At 41.1% G+C, this 21,370-nt stretch overlaps 1 protein-coding gene across 2 annotated transcripts in view; it reads right to left on the bottom strand.

Annotated features, from left to right (window-relative positions):
- Positions 1 to 16,140: 16,140 nt before the first annotated feature.
- LOC140484553 (primary cilium assembly protein FAM149B1-like) overlaps positions 16,141 to 21,370 on the bottom strand; it is a 185,734-nt gene continuing 180,504 nt past the window's right edge. For both annotated transcript variants that reach the window (XM_072582919.1, XM_072582920.1), the window contains one exon: positions 16,141 to 20,591. In XM_072582919.1, the coding sequence (XP_072439020.1) occupies positions 20,518 to 20,591 (74 nt within the window). In that variant the 3' untranslated portion in view covers positions 16,141 to 20,517. The remainder of the gene's footprint in view (positions 20,592 to 21,370) is intronic.

The raw sequence follows: 21,370 nt of genomic DNA, 5'->3' as shown, positions 1-21,370 counted from the left end.
GGAATCAGAATGTGAGTTACTTTTAGCCTCTGAACTGCTCTTGTAGCCACTGCATTTACATGGTGTGTCCACAGATAAATATATATAAATAAATATATAATAACTAAATAAATTTATCCAGACTTCTCTCTGCCTCGGGAAGGCAACCAATACCATCAAAGACCTCTCAAACCCTGGTTATAATCTCTTCCAACCTCTTCCATTGGCAGAAGATACAAAAGCTTAAACACACATACCAATAGCTACAATAACAGTTTTGTTCTGACTGTTATTAGACTTCTGGACGTCTCAAACTGTAAATTTAATGTTGATCTAGCTCTTTGTGCGGACTAATATACTGGCAGGGAGATTTGCTAAAGTTTCTTGGGAGGATTTAAACTAGTAAGGTGGGGGTGGTGGGAATTAGGGAGATCTTGAGGATCGAGATCAATCTGAGACTGGTACAGTTGAGAAAAGAAGAGTCAAACAATTAGGGCAGGCAGGGACAAAGCAGATAACAAGGCAGAACTGATAAATTTAACTGCATTTACTTCAATGCAAGAGGCCTAACAGGGAAGGCGGATGAACTCAGGTCATGGTTTGGAAAATGGGACTGGGATATCATAGCAGTTACAGAAATGTGGCTCAGGGGTGGACAGGGCAGGCAGCTAAATGTCCCAGGATACAAATGTTATAGGAAGGATAGAAAGGGAGGCAAGAGAGGAGGGGGAGTGGTGTTTTTGATAACAGACAGCATTACAGCTGTACTTAGGGAGGATATTCCCGGAAATACATCCAGGGAAGTTATTTGGGTGGAACTAAGAAATAAGAATGGGATGATCACCTTATTGGGATTGTATTTTACACCTCCTAATAGTCAGCAGGAAATTGTGAAACAAATTTGTAAAGAGATTTCAGTTATGTGTAAGAATAATAGGGTGATCATGGTAGGGGATTTTAACTTTCCAAACATAGACTACAATGGCCATAGTGTTAAGGGATTAGATGGAGAGGAATTTGTTAAATGTGGACAAGAAAACTTTCTGATTCAGTATGTGGATGTACCTACTAGAGAAGGTGCAAAACGTGGCCTACTGTTGGGAAATAAGGCAGGACAGATGACTGAGGTGTCAGTGGGAGAGCAGTGGGGCCAGTGACCATAATTCTACTGGTTTTAAAATAGTGATGAAAAAGGATAGACCAGATCTAACAGTTGAAGTTCTAAATTGGAGGAAGGCTAATTTTGACGGTATTAGGCAAGAACTTTCAACAGCTGATTGGGGACAGATGTTCACAGGTAAAGGGCCGCCTGGAAAATGGGAAGCCTTCAGGAATGAGATAACAAGAGTCCAGAGACAGTATGATTCTGTTATGGTGAAAGGGAAGGCTGGTGGGTATAGGGAATGCTGGATCATGAGAGAAATTGAGGGTTTGGTTAAGAAAAAGGAGGAAACATATGTCAGGTATAGACAGGATAGATCGAGTGATTTAAACAATCTTAGATAGGTACATGGATGATTTTGGGATAGTGTAGGGGGACGAACTGAGAATAGTTCACAGATCAGTGCAACATCGAGGGCCGAAGGGCCTGATCTGCGCTGTATTGTTCTATGTTCTAATCCTTAGAAGAGTATAAAGGCAGTAGGAGTATACTTTAGAAGGAAATCAGGAGGGCAAAAAGGGGGCATGAGATAGCTTTGGCAAATAGGGTTAAGGAGAATCCAAAGGGTTTTTATAAATACATTAAGGATCTCTATCCTCAAGATGTCCCTGATTCCCACCACCCCCACCTTACTAGTTTAAATCCTCCCAAGCAGCTTTAGCAAATCTCCCTGCCAGTATATTAGTCCGCTGCTCAAAGATCAGCAAGGCAACCTTTGTGTGGAGCCGCAGGAGACTGGGGAGATGCTAAATGAGTATTTTGTATCAGAGTTTACTGTGGAGAAGTACATGGAAGAAAGAGAATGTAGGGAAATAGATGGTGACATCTTGAAAAATGTCCATATTTCAGAGGAGGAAGTGCTGGATCTCTTGAAATGCATAAAGGTGGATAAATCCCTAGGACCTGATCAGGTGTACACTAGAACTCTGTGGGAAGCTGGACCTCTTGCTGAGATATTTGTATCATTGATAGTCACAAGTAAGGTGCTGGAAGACTGGAGGTTGGGTAATGTGGTGCCATTGTTTAAGAAGGGTGGTAAGGAGAAGCCAGGGAACTATGGAACGGTGAGCCTGATGTCGGTGGTGGGCAGGTTGTGGAGGGAATCCTGAGGGACAGGATTTACACATATTTGGAAAGGCAAGGACTGATTAGAGATAGTCAACATGGCTTTGTGCATGGGAAATCATGTCTCATGAATTTGAGTTTTTTGAAAAAGTACTGAAGAGAAATGATGACGGCAGAGTGGTGGATGTGATCTATATGGACTTCAGAAAGGCATTTGACAAGGTTTCCCATGGGAAACTGGTTAGCAAGGTTAGATCTCATGGAATACAGGGAGAACTCGCCATTTGGATACAGAACTGGCTTGAAGGTAGAAGACAGAGGGTGGTGGTGGTGGAAGCCTGTGACCAGTGGAATGAACAGGACATTGGTTAGGCCGCTTTTGGAATATTGCATGCAATTCTGGTCTCTTTCTTATTGGAAGGATTATGTGAAACTTGAAAGGGTTCAGAAAAGATTTACATGAATGTTGCCAGGGTTGGAGGTTTTGAGCTATAGGGAAAGGCTGAATAAGCTGGGGCTGTTTTCCCTGGAGCGTTGGAGGCTGAGGGGTGACCTTCTAGAGATTTATAAAATCATGAGGGGCATGGATAGGATAAATAGACAAAGTCTTTTCCTGGGGTGGGGAGTCCACAGCTAGAGGGCACAGGTTTAGGGTCAGAGGGGAAAGATGTAAAAGGGACTTAAGAGGCAGCTTTTTCACACAGAGGGTGGTGTGTGTATGGAATAAGCTGACATAGGAAGTGGTGGAGGCTGGTACAACTGCAACATTTAAAAGGCATCTGGATGGGTATACGAATAGGAAGGATTTAGATGGATATGAGCCAAGTGCTGGAAAATGGGACTAGATTAGGCTGGGATATCTGGTCGGCATGGATGGGTCGGACTGAAAGGTCTGCTTCCCTGCTGTACATTGTGATGACTATCTATCTATGACCTTCTCTGAAGCTGTCATATTATTTTCTTTGCTGTGTTCTATTAGCCGAATGAAATTTGTATGATATGATCTGTCTGTACTGTACTCAAAACAAACTTTTCACTGTGATAATAATAAATTAAATCAAATCAAAAATTGTTTGCAGATTGCCCACAGCAATTATCAGTCAGCAGGATAAATCCAGTTTCTCTCCCATGCCTCACCAATGCTCATTTTGCTATGGACTAGGTAAGAAGACTCAAAACAGCAGTCAACCCAGACCATAACTTTGCCATTTGTTTCAGTAAGAATACAGTGAAAGTTACACAGAGTAAGGTAGCTAGGTTGAGTACTAGATTTTAAAACAGACAAAAGATTTATTCACAAAGTTACACAATTAAACACAAAGAACAGAATAAAGAACCCCTTATAGAACTCAGTCTATCCAAACTAAATTCTGCTGTTTAGAATATACACAACAGTCCCAATAAGCAAACCCCCTTAAAGACCAGTAAAAGAAAATGGAACAGATGCTTACAGGTTGAAGTTAGAAGGGCAGAAGGAGAGAGAGGGTTTCTATACAGCTTACTGTTGAACTCCCAACTAGTTCTGGACTAAACAGCTAGAAAGCTGACCACTCCCCTTTCATTATACAGGTCACTTCTAAAACATGACCGCTTTGGCCTGAAGACTCATTTGTTTACATATAAACAAAAGGTCTTTCAATACCCTTTAATCTCCGTACCAAACCAGTCTAATCGGAACAGGGAGCATTTACAACCCCTCTGCAAAAAATCAAGATCACAATATCCTTGAGAAAAAGAACAGCTTTTAGTAAAAAAGGGACCAGCTTTATTACACCTCTCCTTAAAAAAAACAATCAATACCAAAAGATGGCTTCATTTTAAAACCCTTCAAAAACCCGGTTAGTAGTCTAAACACACATACAACTATGATAACTGTAAACATGCAGACATGCATAACTACATGCAAATTCAGGCCGTGGCACACCCGCCACCGAATGCCTCCATATCTCATTTGACCCTCGATGATGCACTGGCAATCATGTTTTCGCGGCCTGCCATGTGTACAATTGTCAAATTGAACGGCTGTAACAATAAACTCCAGCAATACGGTCTGGCATTTTTGTCCTTAAAGGGTTATGATCAGTGTATATGACTATCACAGATGCATTGCTGGTAATATAAACTGTGTAATGTTGCAACACCAACATCAAGCTGTCTCTTTTCCCACCGTCAAATATTTCTGTAGGTGAACATTCATCTTCCTGGAAAAATATCCAACGGATCTTTCTATGTCCTCATCATCCTCCTGCAGGAGCACTGTGCTGACATGCACATCACTGGCATTGATAGCCACTTTGAAAGGCTCTGTGTAATCCGGTGTGATTAATACTGGGGCAGGGGTTAATACAGTTTTTCGGCTGTCAAATGCCTTTTGACAGTCTGCTGTTCACTGAAATTTCTTGCCCTTTTTTAACAATTCAGTGAGTGGAGCAGCCACACTTAAAGTTCAGCACAAATCTTCGGTAAAATCCACTCAATCCCACGAACCGTAGTACTGCTTTATTCATTGGCGGTGTGGGAGATTCCCCAATTACTTTAGTTTTCACAACCTTGTGTTGTACCGGCCAGTAAAAATGTCTTTGTATTTTAGCGTGTGTTTTCCTGATGCCTAAATGACCTCCAAGTGGTAGTTCATGCGCCACTCGCAGCATCTCCTTTCTATACCCTACTGGCAAGACAACTTGATGAATCTTTGCCCATTTCACATCTGCTTGAGTGTGTGATGGTCTCCATTTCCTCATTAAGACATCATTTGTTAGGTAATAACAGACAGGAATGCATTCACTTTCTTTCTCTGCAAACGCCTTTTAATATAACTATTGTAAGTTCTCATCTTTCTACTGTGACTCAATCTGCTTAGCAGAGCTAAAGATACTTGCATGTTTAACTATTTGCTCCTTCTCTGTTCCAAAATATCTGATCAAAAAAAGTCTTTGATAAAGCTATGTCAGCTTTCTTATCTGTGCCTTTTAATTCCTCCTGTTTCAATTTATGCCTCTGTGATTTTGTGATCACACAATCAGGGAAAATTCTTTCATTTCTCCAGTTGCTTGCGTCTCCACTGGCTTTTCAACTAGAGTAGGCAGCACGCCTACTGGTGAATCAGCAATATCATTTGCAAGGACAAATTGCATTCCTGGAGTGAGAGTTTGTCCAATACTCCTATCACAAATTCTTCATTCTTCTCTGGACTCTCTAGCCTCATTTTACATAACTGAGCACTTTTTGTCTCACCTTGAATTCCTGTTGCCAGTACCTTTCTGGCAATAGTCCCTCAGGAGTACATATCTCCTCATCCTTCAGCATTACAGACTGAGAGGATCCTGTGTCCCTTAATATTGTAACCTCTTTACCTGCTACTCCTAGCCTATGTGAATAAACTTTACCCTAGCATGTATATATTTTTAAGCAGATCTGGCACTTCCTCCTTAATCAACCTCTGATCATCTTGTACACTCTGAGGCGGTTGTCTAACTTCCCTTGTGCTTTTTTGTTACTAGTCCAACAACTCTCCCAGGCTTGTCTCATTTTCCTACATCTAGCTTTTTCCTAGCTCACCAACACTGTGATTTCATGTGGCCCACTTTATTACAATGAAAACACCAGAGCTTTTTAACTTATTTGTCCTTCTCAAGGGTTTCTTTTTCACCCTGTGGTAAGTTATCCTTATGATCTTCACTGAGATCTATCTTTCCCTTTCCACGGGAGGATTTCTCTTTGCCCCAATTCCTATCCTCCATGGACTGAAATTGATTCTGGAAGCCAAACCGTGTTTTATGGGGCAGCTCATAATCATCAGCCACTTCAGCTGCTAACCTTGCTGTTTTAACTCTCTGCTCTTCCACATGAGTTCACACTACTTCAGGCAATGAATTTTTGAATTCCTCCAAAATAAATACCTCTCTAAGGCCATCATAGGTTTGCTCGATTTTTAAAGCTCTTATCCATCAACAAAAATTACTTTGTTTGATCCTTTAGTGGAATAGGATAGTGGAATCAAGGGTTATGGAGATAAGGCAGGAACAGGATACTGATTGAGGATGATCAGCCATGATCATAATGAATGGTGGTGCAGGCTTGAAGGGCAGAATGGCCTACTCCTGCACCTATTGTCTATTGTCTTTCAAACTCAATATAGGTTTGACCAAGGTCCCTCCTTTGATTCCTGAAACATTGTCTACAGGCTTCTGGAACAAGCCCATATGCACTTAAAATGGCTATATTCACTTCCTCATACTCCCCAGATACCTTCTCTGATCGTGATGCAAATACCTGACCAGCCCTACCTACAAGTTTCGTTTGAATCAACAAAACCCACATTACCATTGGCCATTGCATTTGTTTAGCCACCTTTTCAAATGAGATGAAAAAGTCTTCCACATCCTTCGCATCAAATTTAGGCAATGCTTGAACATACTTAAACAGTTTCTCACTAGGCTTCTGACTACCATCCTCACTCTCTTCCTCAAGAAGCCTACCCTTAGCATTTATCTCCAGCCTTTTAAGCTGACTTTCCTTTTTAAGTGGACAGATGTGGATACTGCAGATGCTGGAGATTAGAGTCAAGATTAGAGTGGTGCTGGAAAATCACAGCAGGTCAGGCAGCATCCGTGGAGCAGGAAACATCAATGTTTCAGGCAAAAGCCCTTCATCTTGAACACTCACTCCTGATGAAGGGTTTTTGCCCGAAACGTCGATTTCTCTTGCTCCTCAGATGCTGCCTGACCTGCTGTGCTTTCCCAGCACCACTCTAATCTTTCCTTTTTAAGTGCCATTTTATGAAGTTCACACACTTTCTTTTTCTTCCTCTGCTCTCTTTGTCCCTCTCTTCTGCTTTTAATTGTAACTCAAACTGTTTCATTTCTGCTGCCCTTTCCTTATCTCTTGCCTCTAATTCGAGCTCCTTCATTTGCAATTGAACTCTTGCCATCACTATAGATTCTGATGGTTTCTCCAGCAAGGTTAAAGACTGAGCTACTGCTGTAATTATCTCTACTTTCCTCACAGAGGCAGGCAGTTCCAATTCCAGCTCCTCTGCTAATTCCTGCAGCTTGGTTTTCCAAAGTCACCCCATCCGCCTGCAGAAAACTTTTGGTGACTGAAAGAGCCATTACTACCAAACCAATACCTGAAATAAAGACACTAGTACCAACCAATCACTGTTTAAAGACTACAAAGAACCCCACTCTGTAATGGACTAGGGCAGACCACTCAAAACATTCTTGAGCGGTCAACCCAGATTTGTTTTGGTAAGTGTACAGTGAAAGTTACATGGAGTAAGATAGCTAGGTTGAGTATCAAGGTTTAAAATAGACAAAAAAAAAATTATTCACAAAATTACACAATGAAACACAAAGAACAGAATAAAGAACCCCGACAGAACTCAATCTATCCAAACTAGACTTAATTATGCTGTTCCAAATATACTCAATAAGCAAACCCCCTTAAAGACCAGTAATAAAAATGGAACAGATGCTTACAGGTTGAATATAGAAGGGCAGAAGGAGAGAGAGAGCTTCTACACAGCTCATTGTTGAACTCCCACCAAGTTCTGGAGTGAACTGAATGGCTAGAGAGCTGACCACTCCCCTTTCATTGTACAGGTCACTTCTAAAACATGACTAATTTGGCCTGAAGACCAAAGGCCTCTCAATATGCTTTAATCTCTGTAACAAACCAGTCTAATCGGCACCAGGACCGTTTACAATCCCTCTGAGGAAAATCAAGGTCACAGTATCCTTGAGAAAAGGGACCAGCTTTGCGATGTTTTTTTTTGCAATGCTGCTTTCTGGCTGGAAAGAGATGGAGGGTGGGGGAAGAAAAATTATTTTTAAAAAAAGTTCTTTGAACAGATGGAGCAAAAGATGAGTTTTATTTGACACCTTATACAGGAGACAGATCTGAGATGATGCAGCTGTTTTCGTACCACTTAAAACACTCACAAAACATCTTTGCTTCTTTTTCCACAGCTAGACAATTTTTTCTCATTTTATATGCAATACCTGCCTGCGTTTGCCTTATTCCGAATATCATCAAATCAGAGAGGACACCCTAGAATTATAGAATTCCTACAGTGAGGAATCAGGCCATTTGGCCAATCGAGTCCACACCAGCCCTCCAAAGACCATCCCACCGAACCCAACCTTCTACCTTATCGCTGTGACCCTGCATTTCCCAGGGCTAATCCATCAATTCTGCACAACCCTGGACACTATGGTCAATTTAGCATGACTAATCTACCCTAATTTACACATCACCAGGTAAGAGCCTTAGGAAAGATCCCATAAAATACTGTGGGTTACAATAAGTCAGGAGTGATATCAAGTTCTAGCACATCATTACTGTAACAGGGAGATTTCAAAGATGTGAGAACTTTTTTTTTGCCAGAAACGAAAAGTAGATATGTGATATAGTGTTTTACTTTGAAACCAAGATTCTTATTTACCTGATGTAATGCCCTCAATGGTTAGACAAATAATTATAAATGGAGCAGGAAAATCAACATTTCGGGCAAAAGCCCTTCCTGATGAATTTTCTTGCTCATTGGGAGCTGCCTGACCTGCTGTGCTTTTCCAGCACCACTCTAATCCAAACTCAGGTTTCCAGCATCTGCAGTCCTCGTTTTTACCAAGTAATTATAAATGTGCTGTTACCATGCTGTTAAGTAACACTGTTCTTGATGTACTCATTAAGAGACCAGATTGATGAAGGTCTCGAATGCTCAAAGTTCATTGTGTCCAGATTTGTGGATAGCACAATCAGAATCACCCCCATACCCCACCCACCAACACACACACACCCTCCATAAGGCAAGGGATGATGAATGGTAGCTCTGAGGATCAGAGGGACCTCAGTTTGAATGTACACTGGCACCTTGAGATATCAGAATAGATTGAAAAAGTGGTTAAAGAGGCATGTCGGGTACTTGCCTTCATTACCAAAGACATTGAGTTTAAGAGATGAGTTTAACATTAAGCTGGAACTGTACAAAACATTGGTTAGGCCTTGGCTAGATGTGTGAAGTTCTGAAATTAGCATTATAGGACGGACATGATGGCATTGGAGAGGGTGCAGAGGAGATTACCAGGATGTTGTTTGGGCTGGACAGCTTTAGTAATGAAGAGATTGAATGGACTAGGAGCAGAGGAGATTGGGAGAGGACAATTGAGATGCAAAAATTATGAGGGCATAAATAGGATAGATGGGAAGAAACATTTCCCCTTGATGGAGGGATCAATGACCAGGGTTCACAGATTTAAGGTAAGGGGCAGAAGGTTTCGAAGAGATGTGAGGAAAAACATTTTCATCCAGAGAGTGATACGAATCTGCCTGTAGGGCTGGTAGAGGCAGAAATCCTCACGATATTTAAGAAGTATTTAGATGTGTACTTGCAATGCCAAGGCATACAAGGCTATGGCAAAAGTGAGGACTGCAGATGCTGGAATTCGGAGTCTAGATTAGAGTGGTGCTGGAAAAGCACAGCAGGTCAGGCAGCATCTGAGGAGCAGGAAAATTGATGTTTCAGGCAAAAGGACCAGTGCTAGATGTGGGATTAGAATAGGTAGTTAGGTTGTTGTTTTTGGCTGGCATGAATGCAATAGGCTGAAGGGCCTTTATTCTTTATTCTTTACTATGAAATGCTATGACTCTCAGGACGATTTGATTTATACAGCCTCCTACTCAGAGAAGCAGTTGGATATCATGAACTACAGACTACAGGTGGAAATTATGGAAATTTCAAAAATAGGTGAAGTACAATTGTTATTTTAATGCTATGTAATGCTATTATAATTGTGACATGAAGAATGTCCCAGTGAAGCCCCATGACTTCATCAGTCACACAGGTTTGAGCTATAGGAAGATGTTAAATAGATGAGGGCTGTTTTCCCTGGAGCATCAGTGGCTGAGAGGGGTGATCTTATAGAGGTTTATAAAATCATGAGGGGCATGGATAGGTCTTTTCCCTGGGTTGGAAGATTCCAGAAGTAGAGGGCAGGAGTTAGGGTGAGAGGGGAAAAATTTAAAAGGGGCCTAAGTGGCAACTTTTTCATGCAAAGGATAGTGCGGATATGGAATGAGCTGTCAGAGGAAGTGGTGGAGGCTGGTACAATTACGGCATTTAAAAGTCATCTGGATGGGTATATGAATAGGAAAGGTTTGGAGGGATATGGGCCAAGTACTGGCAAATGTAACTAGATTAATTTAGGATAGCTGGTTGGCATGGACAAGTTAGATTGAAGGTCTGTTCCTTCATAGAAATGCACAGCACAGAAACAGACCTTTTGGTCCAAGTCGTCCATCCCAACTAGATGAACTTAGGGCTTGGATTGGTGCATCGGAGTATGACATTCTTGCGATCACAGAGACTTGGTTGAAGGAAGGGCATGATTGGCAACTAAATGTTGCAGGATATAGATGCTTCAGACAGGACAGGGAGGGAAGTAAAAGGGGGGGGGGGTGGAGTTGTATTGCTGGTATCACTGCTGTGATAAAGGAGGACACTATGGAGGGCTTGAGCAGTGAGGCATTATGGATGGAGCTGAGAAATATGAAGGGTGCAGTTTGGGGCTGTATTACAAGCCTCTCAACAGTGAGTGTGAGGTAGAGGAGCTAATAGGTAAACAGATTATGGAAAGATGTAGAGGCAACAGGGTGGTGGTGATGGGAGATTTTAATTTTCCCAACATTGACTGGGAAACATGTAGCATCAGAGGTCCGGATGGGAGAGAATTTGTAAGGAGCATCCGGGAAGGTTTTCTAGAGCAGTATGTCAATAGTCCAACAAGGGAAGGGGCCATATTGGGCCTGGTGTTGGGGAATGAGCCAGGCCAGATGGTAAAAGTTGCAGTGGGGGATTTCTTTGAGAATAGTGACCTCAATTCTGTAAGTTTTAGAATCCTCATAGACAAAAATGAGGGTGGTCCTAAGGGACGAACACTAAACTGGGCCAAGGCCAATTTGTCAAAATTAGGCAGGAGCTGGGAAATGTGCATTGGACACAGCTATTTGAAGGAAAGTCCACATTTGATATGTGGGAAGCTTTCAAAGATAGGTTGAAGGTAGTGCAGGATAGGCATGTCCCTTTGAAAACAGGGGACAGGAAAGGCAAGATTCGTGAACCATTGATGACAGGAGAAATCATGCGACTAGCCAACAGGAAAAGGGAAATATACATAAGTTCCAGGCAACTAAGAACAGAACAGGCCTTGGAGGAGCATTGGGAGAGTAGAACCAGTCTTAAACAAGGAATCAATGGGCTAAAGGGGTCATGAAATAACTTTAGCAAGCAGAATTAAGGAGAATCCCATGGCCTTTTATTCTTATGTAAGAAGTAAGAGGGTAAACAGAGAATGGGTCAGTCTACTAAAGGATAATGAAGGAAAGTTGTGTGTCGAACCTGAGAAAATGGGCGAGACTCTCAATGATTACTTTGCATCAGTGTTCACTGAGGAATGGGAGGTGATGAGTGCTGAGATTAGACAGACGTTTGTTTACTCTGGATCACGTTGACTTAAGGAGGGAAGATGTGTTGGGTAGGCTAAAGGATATTAAGGTGATCAAATCCCAGGACTGGATGAGATCTATCCCAGGCTGCTGAGGGAGGCGAGAGAGGAAATAGCTGGGACCCGGACAGATATCTTTATAGCATCTTTAAACACAGGTGAGGTGCTGGAGGGTTGCTCATGTTGTCCCCCTGTACAAGAAGGGTAAAAGGGATATTCCAGGTAACTATAGACCAGTGAGCCTGACGTCAGTGGTGGGAAAGTTGCTAGAGAAGGTACTGAGGGATAGGATCTATTTATATGTAGAAAAGAATGGGCTTATCAGTGAAAGGCAACATGGTTTTGTGCGGGGTAGACCGTGCCTTCTTCGAGGAAGTAACCAAGTTGATAGATGAAGGAAGGGCTGTTGATGTCATATACATGGACTTTAATAAGGCATTTGATAAGGTTCCCCATGGTAAACTGATGGAGAAAGTTAAGTCACATAGTGTACAGGGTGTTCTAACTCGGTGGATAAAGAACTGGTTGAGCAACAAGAGACAGAGAGTAGTAGTTGAAGGAAGTTTCTCAAAATGGAGAATGGAGTGGTGTTCCACAGGGATCAGTGCTGGGGCCACTGTTGTTTGTGATATACATAAATAGTCTGGAAGAGGACATTGTTGGTCTGATCAGTAAGTTTGCAGATGACACGAAGATTGGTGGAGCAACAGAAACCATAGGGGACTGTCAAAGAATACAGGAGAATATAGATAGACTGGAGAGTTGGGCGGAGAAGTGGCAGATGGAGTTCAGGTGCATTTTGCGAAGTCTAGTTCTAGAGTGAACTATACTGTAAATGGAAGAGCTTTGGGAAAAGTTGATGACCAGAGAGATCTGGGAGTTCAGGTTCATTGTACCCTGAAAGTGGCTGTACAGGTGGATAGAGCAGTCAAGAAGGCATATGGTGTGCTTGCCTTCATTGGATGGGGTATTGAGTATAAGAGCTGGTAGATCATTTTAAAATTGTACAAGACTTTGGTTCGGTTGCATTTGCCACATTACCAAAAGGATACGGACGCTTTGAAGAGGCTGCAGAGATTTACGAGGATGTGGCCTGGTATGGAAGATACTAGCTATGAAGAGAGGTTGAGTAGGTTAAGATTGCTTTCATTAGAAAAAAGGGGTGACTTGATTGAGGTCTACAAAATCATGAAGGGTATAGACAGGGTAGATAGACATAAGCCTTTCCCAGGGTGAGGGATTCAAAAACGAGAGGTCACGTGATCAAGGTGACAGGTGAAAAGTTTAAGGGGTAAATACGTGGCAAGTAAATGTCTGGAGCGCATTGCCATACAGCCATAGTAGAGGCAGGCTCAATAGATTCAGTTAAGGTGCATCTGGACAGATGCATGGGTAAGTGGGGAGCAGAGGAAAACAGATGCTTAGGAATTGGCGATCGGTTGAGACAGTGAATTTGGATCGGCTCAGGCTTGGAGGGCCGAAGGGCTTGTTCCCGGGCTGTAAATCTTCTTTGTTCTTTATATCCTAAATAAATGCAGTCGCAAACTGCCCCTCCCCAACCCGCTCTCTCACCTCCTTCGACACCTGGGGCAGCAGTTTGCCACTGATCTCCTCCCAGCGTAGTTTCTGCAGGTTCGGGAGCTGGCCCACAATCAGTAGCGGCCAGTTCGGTGGCTCGATTTAATCACCAACATGGGCAATCGATTCTGTTTTATATAATATCCAGAATGAAAGAGACTTTCACCAGGCATTTAAAATGAACTTTAATCTGTTTATTAAAAAACAAAACTTATTCTTAAGCAAGTAGCAAATATTAGTTAATATCTAAGTTATAATCTGAAAGTAGAACTATATCCCATTCATTATTGATACATCCGTACAGCACAAAGATTTTTGCAGAGATAATACTGTTTTTTTTCGAAAAAAGGCAAAAGAAAAAAAAATCTGTTGGCCAGGGAGTGCAGACACGGGATAGAATGTGATGACTTTTCAAGATATCCACAAAATTGAATTGCTACAAGTGGAAACTTGAAAAATCCTCAGTTCAGACTGGAACCAAGCTGGATCTGAGTTTTTACAAAATAGCTTGTTTTGGATTTAGCATTTATAAGGTACTCAGAAATACTGATATTTGGAAACTACCAAGTTTCCAAAAACTTCCACTGAGTGAAGATGACAGAAACTTACAGTTTCTGGGGTTTCTTTCTTACTGATCATCTTCATCTATGATAACAGAAGTTAAGTCCAGAAAAGCTATGAAGCAACAACCTGCACAAGAGCTCTCATTTCATTTTTCAAACCACATTTTCCATGAATTAGCATCATAAACCTCATCTCTTAAAGTACAAAACGTTTTGTTGGTTTTTTTCTCCAATTTCATTTGACTTAACATGAACAGCGGGCAGATCACTGCTCATATTAAACTATTAGCATCATTTCCCGGAAGTACCCAAACAGTTCCACATAGAGTCAGAGATGTACAGCACAGAAACAGACCCTTCGGTCTGACTCGTCCATGCTGACCAGACATCCTAAATTAATCTAGTCACCTTTGCCAGCACTTGGCCCATATCCCTCTAAACCCTTCCTATTCATATATTCTTCCAGATGCCTTTTAAATGTTGCAGTTGTACCAGCCTCCACCACTTCTTCTGGCAGCTCATTCCACACATGGACTTTGCATTAAAAAGTTGCCCCTTAGGTCTTTTTAAAATCTTTCCCCTCTCACTGTAATCCTATGCCCTCTAGTTCTGGACTCCCCCAACCCAGGGAAAAGATCTTCCCTATTCACCCTATCCTCATGATTTTATAAATCTCTATAAGGTCACCGCTCAGCCTCTGACGCTCCAAGAGAAAGCAGTCCCAGCCTATTCAGCATCTCCCTGTATCTTCCAGATTTTCACAGAGGCCATAAATATAAATTTATTTGCAAATATCTTTCTGTTATTGATAACCACTTACAATTGGAAACAGTAAATTAGGATTGCACAAATGGTCTTCCAATTCTGATATACTGTTATGACTAGTGCGAGGAGTGCGTTGGAAGTTGAGCAAAGTCAAGCACTTCGTGAGCCATACCAAAGTCTTATTCAATCACTAAAAGTCATCACTTTGTTTCTCTTTATTACCATTAAATATTACCATTTCACCAGGCTTTTCAAGATACTCAAAAATAACACATTTACTATGGGGAAACTTATTCTTCAAACAAGTAACAATCTGGTTATCAACTTTATTACTATGTGAAATAAATTAAATTTCCCTTATCAGGAAAGGAACATACATTCTAAAAGATAGGATTTACATACATTTGGAGAGGTAAAGATTGTTTAGGGATAGTTCAGCATGGTTTTGTGCCAGGAAAGTTGTGTCGCATAAACTTGATTGAGTTTTTTAGTGAATTTACCAGAAAGATTGATGAAGACAGAGCGATAGATGTTGTTTGCTTAGACTTTCGTAAAGCCTTTGACAAAGTTTCACAATGGCAGACTAATTATTAAATTTAGATCACATGGGATTCAGGGTGAGTTTGCCAATTGGTCTGAGACAGAGGTTGGTCATGGAAAATTGTTTTTTGGGCAGGAACCTTTGACCAATGTATTCTACAGGGATCAGTACTGGGTCCACCTTTATTTAACTTTTATATAAATGAGTTGGATGAGAATATAGAAGGCATGGTTATTAAGTTTTCAGATTACATCAAAATTGATGGTATGGGGACAGTGAAGAAGTTTATCTAAGATTACAAAAAGACATCTTGATTCATTGGGTCACTGGGGTGAGGAGTGGCAAATAGAGTTTAATTTGGAAAAATGTGAGGTAGTTTGGTAATGCAAACAAGGACAGGATTTATACAATTAATGGTAGGGGTCTGGGTGCTGTTGTAGAACGGGGAGACATAGCAGTTCAGGGACTTAATACTTTGAAATTTGTGTCACAATTAGATAGTGTGGTTAAAAAGGCATTTAGCAGGCTTCCCTTCATTGTTCATACTTCTGGGTATTAGAGTTGGGATGTTGCATTGAGGTTGTATAGGACATGGATGAGGCCTGTATGCAGTTCTGTTCACCCTGTTATAGGAAGGATATTATTAAACTGAAGAGGGGTCAGAAAAGATTTACAGGTTGTTGCTGGGACTTTTTTCACTGCAGCATTGGAGGTTCAGGGGTGATCTTATTAGGGTTTATTATTAGGGTCTATAAAATCACGAGGGGCATAGATAAGACAAATGACCAGGGTCTTTGCCTTTGTGGGAGAGTTCAAAACTAGGGGCGAGGAGTGAAAGATTTAAAAAGGACATGAAGGGCAAAATTTTTACACAGAGAGTGGTTCATGTGTCAAATAAACTGCCAGTGAAAGTAATGGATGCACGTACAGTTACAATGTTACAAGACATTTGTATAAGTTCATGAATAGCAAAGGTTTGGGGGGGGGGGGGGGGGGGGATATGCACCAATTGCAGGCAGATGGGACTAGTTTAGTTTGAGAACATGATTGGCGTGGACAGTTCGGACCAAAGGGTTTGTTCCCATGCTGTATGTCTCATATACAGAGAGGATGAAATATGCAAATCTGCAGAGCAATTATGAGTGGAAAAATAGGGAAAAAGTTGTGGATTGAGAGTCCAAACTAATAAGGAAAATGAAAGCCAAGATGATATGCAACAAACACACAATTAGCATAAAGGGTTCTTGCCTTTATTAGTCGAGGCATTGAATATGAAATCATGATGGATCTGTACATGATAACAGTTAGGCTGTGATTGGAATACTGTGCACAGTTTTGGTCACCAGACTATAGGAAGCATGTGTTTGCACTGGAGAGGGTGCATTGGAGATACACTAGAAACCCCACCTGGGCTGGAGCATTTCAACAAGAGGAGAGACTACATAGACATCATGGGGTTTCCGAGCAGAGGAGACTGAGGGGATACCTAATTGAAGTCTAAAATTATGAGGGGCATAGTTCTGGTAAGTAGGTAAATGTATTTTTCCTCAGTAGGTGGGGCAATAATCGGGGGCACAGATTTAAAGTAAGGAGCAGGAGGTTTTGAGGGGATTTGAGGAAAATATTTTCATCCAAAGGCTGGGATGACTCTGGAACCTACTACCTGAAATTATGATAGTGGCAGGAACCGTTACACCGTTTAAGTAGTATTAGATGAACATTTGAAATTCAATAACAAAAAAGTCTATGGGCCAAATGCTGGGAAATGGAATTTCTAATAAATAGGTGCTTGACTGGCAAAGACAGAATGGGCCAAAGGGCCACCTTCTGTGTTGTAAAACTCTATGTCTCTGGAGAGAAATTAAATAGAAGAGAGGGAAAACATTTAACTGAGAAACAGATGTCAGAAAGAGAATTCAAGTGCATGTATTGACAAATTATGGATGAGTAACAGAATCAGTCAACTAAAATTAATAGCAAATATTCCTCATGTTAACACAAATTTTATTGTATAATCAAAACTAAAGAAATTTATAAAAATTCTGGCATATAAATTTACAAAAATTTAATAACACCAAAATAGCATTTGAATCTTTGCGGCAGCAATAAACCAGCTTTTACAGTTTCTTAAAATGAATCTGTAATCTGTTCAGTACAATATCATATCAACCCATTACACGTACCCCAGTCTGTACACTACCAACACATGCATAAGACTTGTATGGATTCCAATCTGAGGCAGAACTATTGTGTAATCCTCACAATCCTCTGACCTCTGAACAATGAATAAATGAATCAATCAATCCTCTGATCCTCTCATGGATATCACCAAACAGTGACGATCAGAATGTCTTGTGATCCTGAGGTATTCTCCCACACTCTGAACACAACAACATTGGTTGATAAGACATCTGAAAGTTAGAGAACAGAAACTGTGGCATGAAGATTATTATACACATTCACCTGACACTGCAGAACTGATGGATAAAGGAAATGGCAAGTGTTCATTGTATGTGGTTGTGAATGGGTTGGGAATAGAGAAAAGCATAGCTAAAAAGCAGAAGATCTGAGGAGTGGGTGAAATGAGAGAACTAGAAATGGAAGGCTGGAGGTAGAGGGTAGAGTTGTGCAGGGAGTGGAAAGGAGGGAAAGGATGGCGAACTGGATATGGAAGAGAAGGATGAAGATGGAGTGAAACTGGATCCAACAAAGACTTCACAGATCATCTTTGGACATTGAGCATTATTTGGAGGAGAGAAGGATTGAGAGAGCTGATTTTGACCTCAATCCGAAAAGCCTCAAGACATTAAGTATTTTCAGCTGAGAGCGTGGGAATGATGTAGCTACATCCCAGGCTGACTTAGCTGTTGTTGATGAGAAACCAATGGAAGTCCAAAGTAATTTTTAATACTGGTGAAAATGCAGAGGAGAAATGTCACAGTATAAAGTAGTGCAAAGGTCACAGAAAACGTAAAGTTCACAGCTGATTGGTCTCTCAAATCACAAGCACAGCCAGCTGATGATAAGAGAACAAGGACAGGGATGAACTAGACAGACATTTAATGAGTAAACGGTTAATTGAGAGCAGAGAGGAAAGATGAGTTGAAGATGCAATGAGATCAGACATGATCATTTTGAATGGTGGAGCAGGATCGAAGGGCTGAATTGTCTACTCCTGCTCCCAGTGCTGATAATCCTTAAAGACAGTAATTAACCTACTAAAATCTAATGTAAAGTATTGGCAAGTGAGTAGATCAGATCCTGTGCAATTATGATTTGAGCAGGAGTCAAAGGGAAATGGAATTAATCTGGAGATATAATTTTATTTTGAATGTATTACAAGGTTCAGTTTGGCAAAGTTATCCACCTATTAAACAAAGGAGAGATCCACTGACAGTTATACAGTCCTGGATAGATCATCTCTGGAATATTTTGAATGGTGCTGGCCAACAGATTTTCAGAAAGACACTCTTGGCTTTGGAGGAAGTGCAGAGGAACTGAATGATACTGCAAGTGCTAATTATGAAGAGAGAATCCTCAAAGTGGAATTCTATTGCCAGGAATTTAGAGCTTTCATGGTGATTTAAGCAGTTATTCAGATATTAAGGAAAACAGATAATAGTGGACAAACTACTTCCACTAGTTGGGGAATCTATATCCTAAAAATTAGTGCCAGATATGTCAGCAGTAAAATTAGGAAATACTTTTCCACACAGAGGGGAAGAAATTTGGATTCTCTTCTGTAAATACCAAACAACATTGGATTAATTGCTCGTATTAAACTGGGACTAATAGTTTTATTATCCAGATATATTAACAAATAAGGGGCAAAGTTGGGTATATGGACTCAGGTCATAAAGCAGCTTTGATTTCACTGAGTAGCTGAACAAGATCAAGGGACTAGATGGCTTTCTCCTATTCCTATGTCCCTTTTAACATAATAGCAGTCTAATAGATACAGATTAAACATTTTAGTTTCAATTCGAGAATAATATGGACAATGTCTGCTTAAATCAGTGACAAAAAGCTGTTCGGATCAGTACTGGGTAGTGTACTTAATTGAAGTGAATCTACCCTTCCCTGCTAAACTGCTTGTCAGTTGAGTATCAGTTAGCATTTGTGCAATATATCTCTGTCAGTGTTGCTGACCAGCAATGTTATCTTTAGCAGTTTTAATGTTGACTTAGAGCACAAGGTTCTTTAAAGTATGAAACAATGAGCCTTTGAATAAGTTACAAAGTGTGATTCTAATTTGTCTGTGGATCAATCAATTATATTATTCTTATAAACTTTATAAACTTGTTCGAACAGATGACTCTGAGTTTTAATTCCCAACGGCAGGAGAAGGGTGAAAAGACAAATGTATTGTCCTCATTATCACTTCATTCTTGGTGCATCAATAGACATTTTATGTTCACATTGGGCTCACTCTCAAAAATTCTACCCATGTTTTCAAGCCAGAGCAACCGGACATATATCCTCCTTTGATGGGGTTTGTGAAGCAGGAGGTCATGTGTCCACTAAGGCCTCTGCCAGACCAGATTAAAAGATCATTACAATTTAATGTTCACAAATCAGAATGTGGACAACCTTTTCCAAAAGCCAATTTCAAGTGGGATCACTAACCCGCACACATTTCCAGTATCCTCAACTCCCACACATTCCAAACCCACTCCCTCTCACATACTCCTGGGACTTGTTTCTATCAGGTGTTCCTGGTACCTCCTCCTCCCACAGGTTCCCATGTGTGCTCCGTCCCACATGTGTCTAGGACTCCTAGCTCACACACTTTCTAGGAACCCCATTTTAAGGCCATACATTCCAGGGACCCCCTCACTCCCTCATTACAGATCAGTACAAGGTAATTTCAACAGGCAATTGCAAATCCAGCATCTCAAAACTGACCAAATTAGTCATAGATACTGGAGGCAGGAAGTTTTCAACACTTGCCACAGGCTTCCTTTGAAATCATTTTAATGGCTAGCAGAGGCCTGTGTGGAAGAAGATAAATCAAACAGATCAGGTTAAACTGACACATTTCTATCCTCGTAAATGTCAATTTATGGATAAAGGCTTTACTGAGCTAGCAATCAGGAGTTTGATTAATTCATCGTTACTTGGTTCTCACAGCAAGTGGACTGAAAATTCCTTTTATGTTGCATCCAACCGAAACAGATGGTTGATAACATATTTTACATCAGTCATTGCTCTGAATAAAACCACTCAGTTAGACAGAGAGGGTGTGCTGCTTGCTGGCCATGTTCCTGAATTGTGCAAATAACAACATGCTTTGGTCCAGACATCACTCACGAGAATGGGTAGGGTAGACTCTTCCTCCATGAAGCTCCCTTCTATTGTTTTCTATAACGTAGTCCTGCTTCTTGAGCCAATGCCTCCACGAATAAGAGGTGGGATGGGGAGCGGTAAACGGTGACCTGATACAGAAAGAAACATAGATTCTCCACTTTTCTTTTTCACATAGCTCCGGTCACTGTATAATCCCTTTCTATTTTCTTACCCACCTGCCACCACCACCCCAAAACCTACCTATCCATCTTCCCACCTATCCCTAAGCCTCTCTTAATTGTGCTCTACTCGGTCACAGCTAGTGACCTGCTGTGGCTGTGATTAGATTAAATTCCCTACAGTGTGGAAACAGGCCCTTCACCCCAACAAGTCCACACCAACCATCCGAAAGGTAACCCACCCAGACCCATTTCCTTCTGACTAATGTAGTCTAACGATTTAGCATGGCCAGATCGTTACCATGCAATTTAGCATGGCCAATTCACCTGACCTGCACATCTTTGAACTGTGGGAGGAAACTGGAGTAAATCCATGCAGACACTGGGAGAATGTGCAAACTCCACATAGACAGTCACCCAAGGCTGGAATTGAACCTGGGACCCTGTACTGTGAGGCAGCAGTGCTAACCACTGAGCTACAGTTGAGGTGAGTGTAGCTGGAAATATTCAAACTCAGTCCAATCACTCTAGTAGAATTTGAATCTGGAAAAAATAATGTGATTTCATTCTGTTCCCAGATAAAGTATAAGAGCTGTAATTGGAAATATGAGAGCTCCCAAGGAAACAATAAAAGTCTTTACAGAGAATGAGACTGATATGAGAAATGTGAACCGTTTAAGGACAGACAGAGGTGATATGGTTATTGAAAATCAGGAAATGACAGCTTTATTAAATATCAGTCTCTGCAG

The sequence above is a fragment of the Chiloscyllium punctatum genome, chromosome 13 (assembly GCF_047496795.1).
Source record: "Chiloscyllium punctatum isolate Juve2018m chromosome 13, sChiPun1.3, whole genome shotgun sequence".
Classification (NCBI taxonomy): Eukaryota; Metazoa; Chordata; class Chondrichthyes; order Orectolobiformes; family Hemiscylliidae; genus Chiloscyllium; species Chiloscyllium punctatum.
This window is presented reverse-complemented; position numbering and strand designations above follow the sequence as displayed.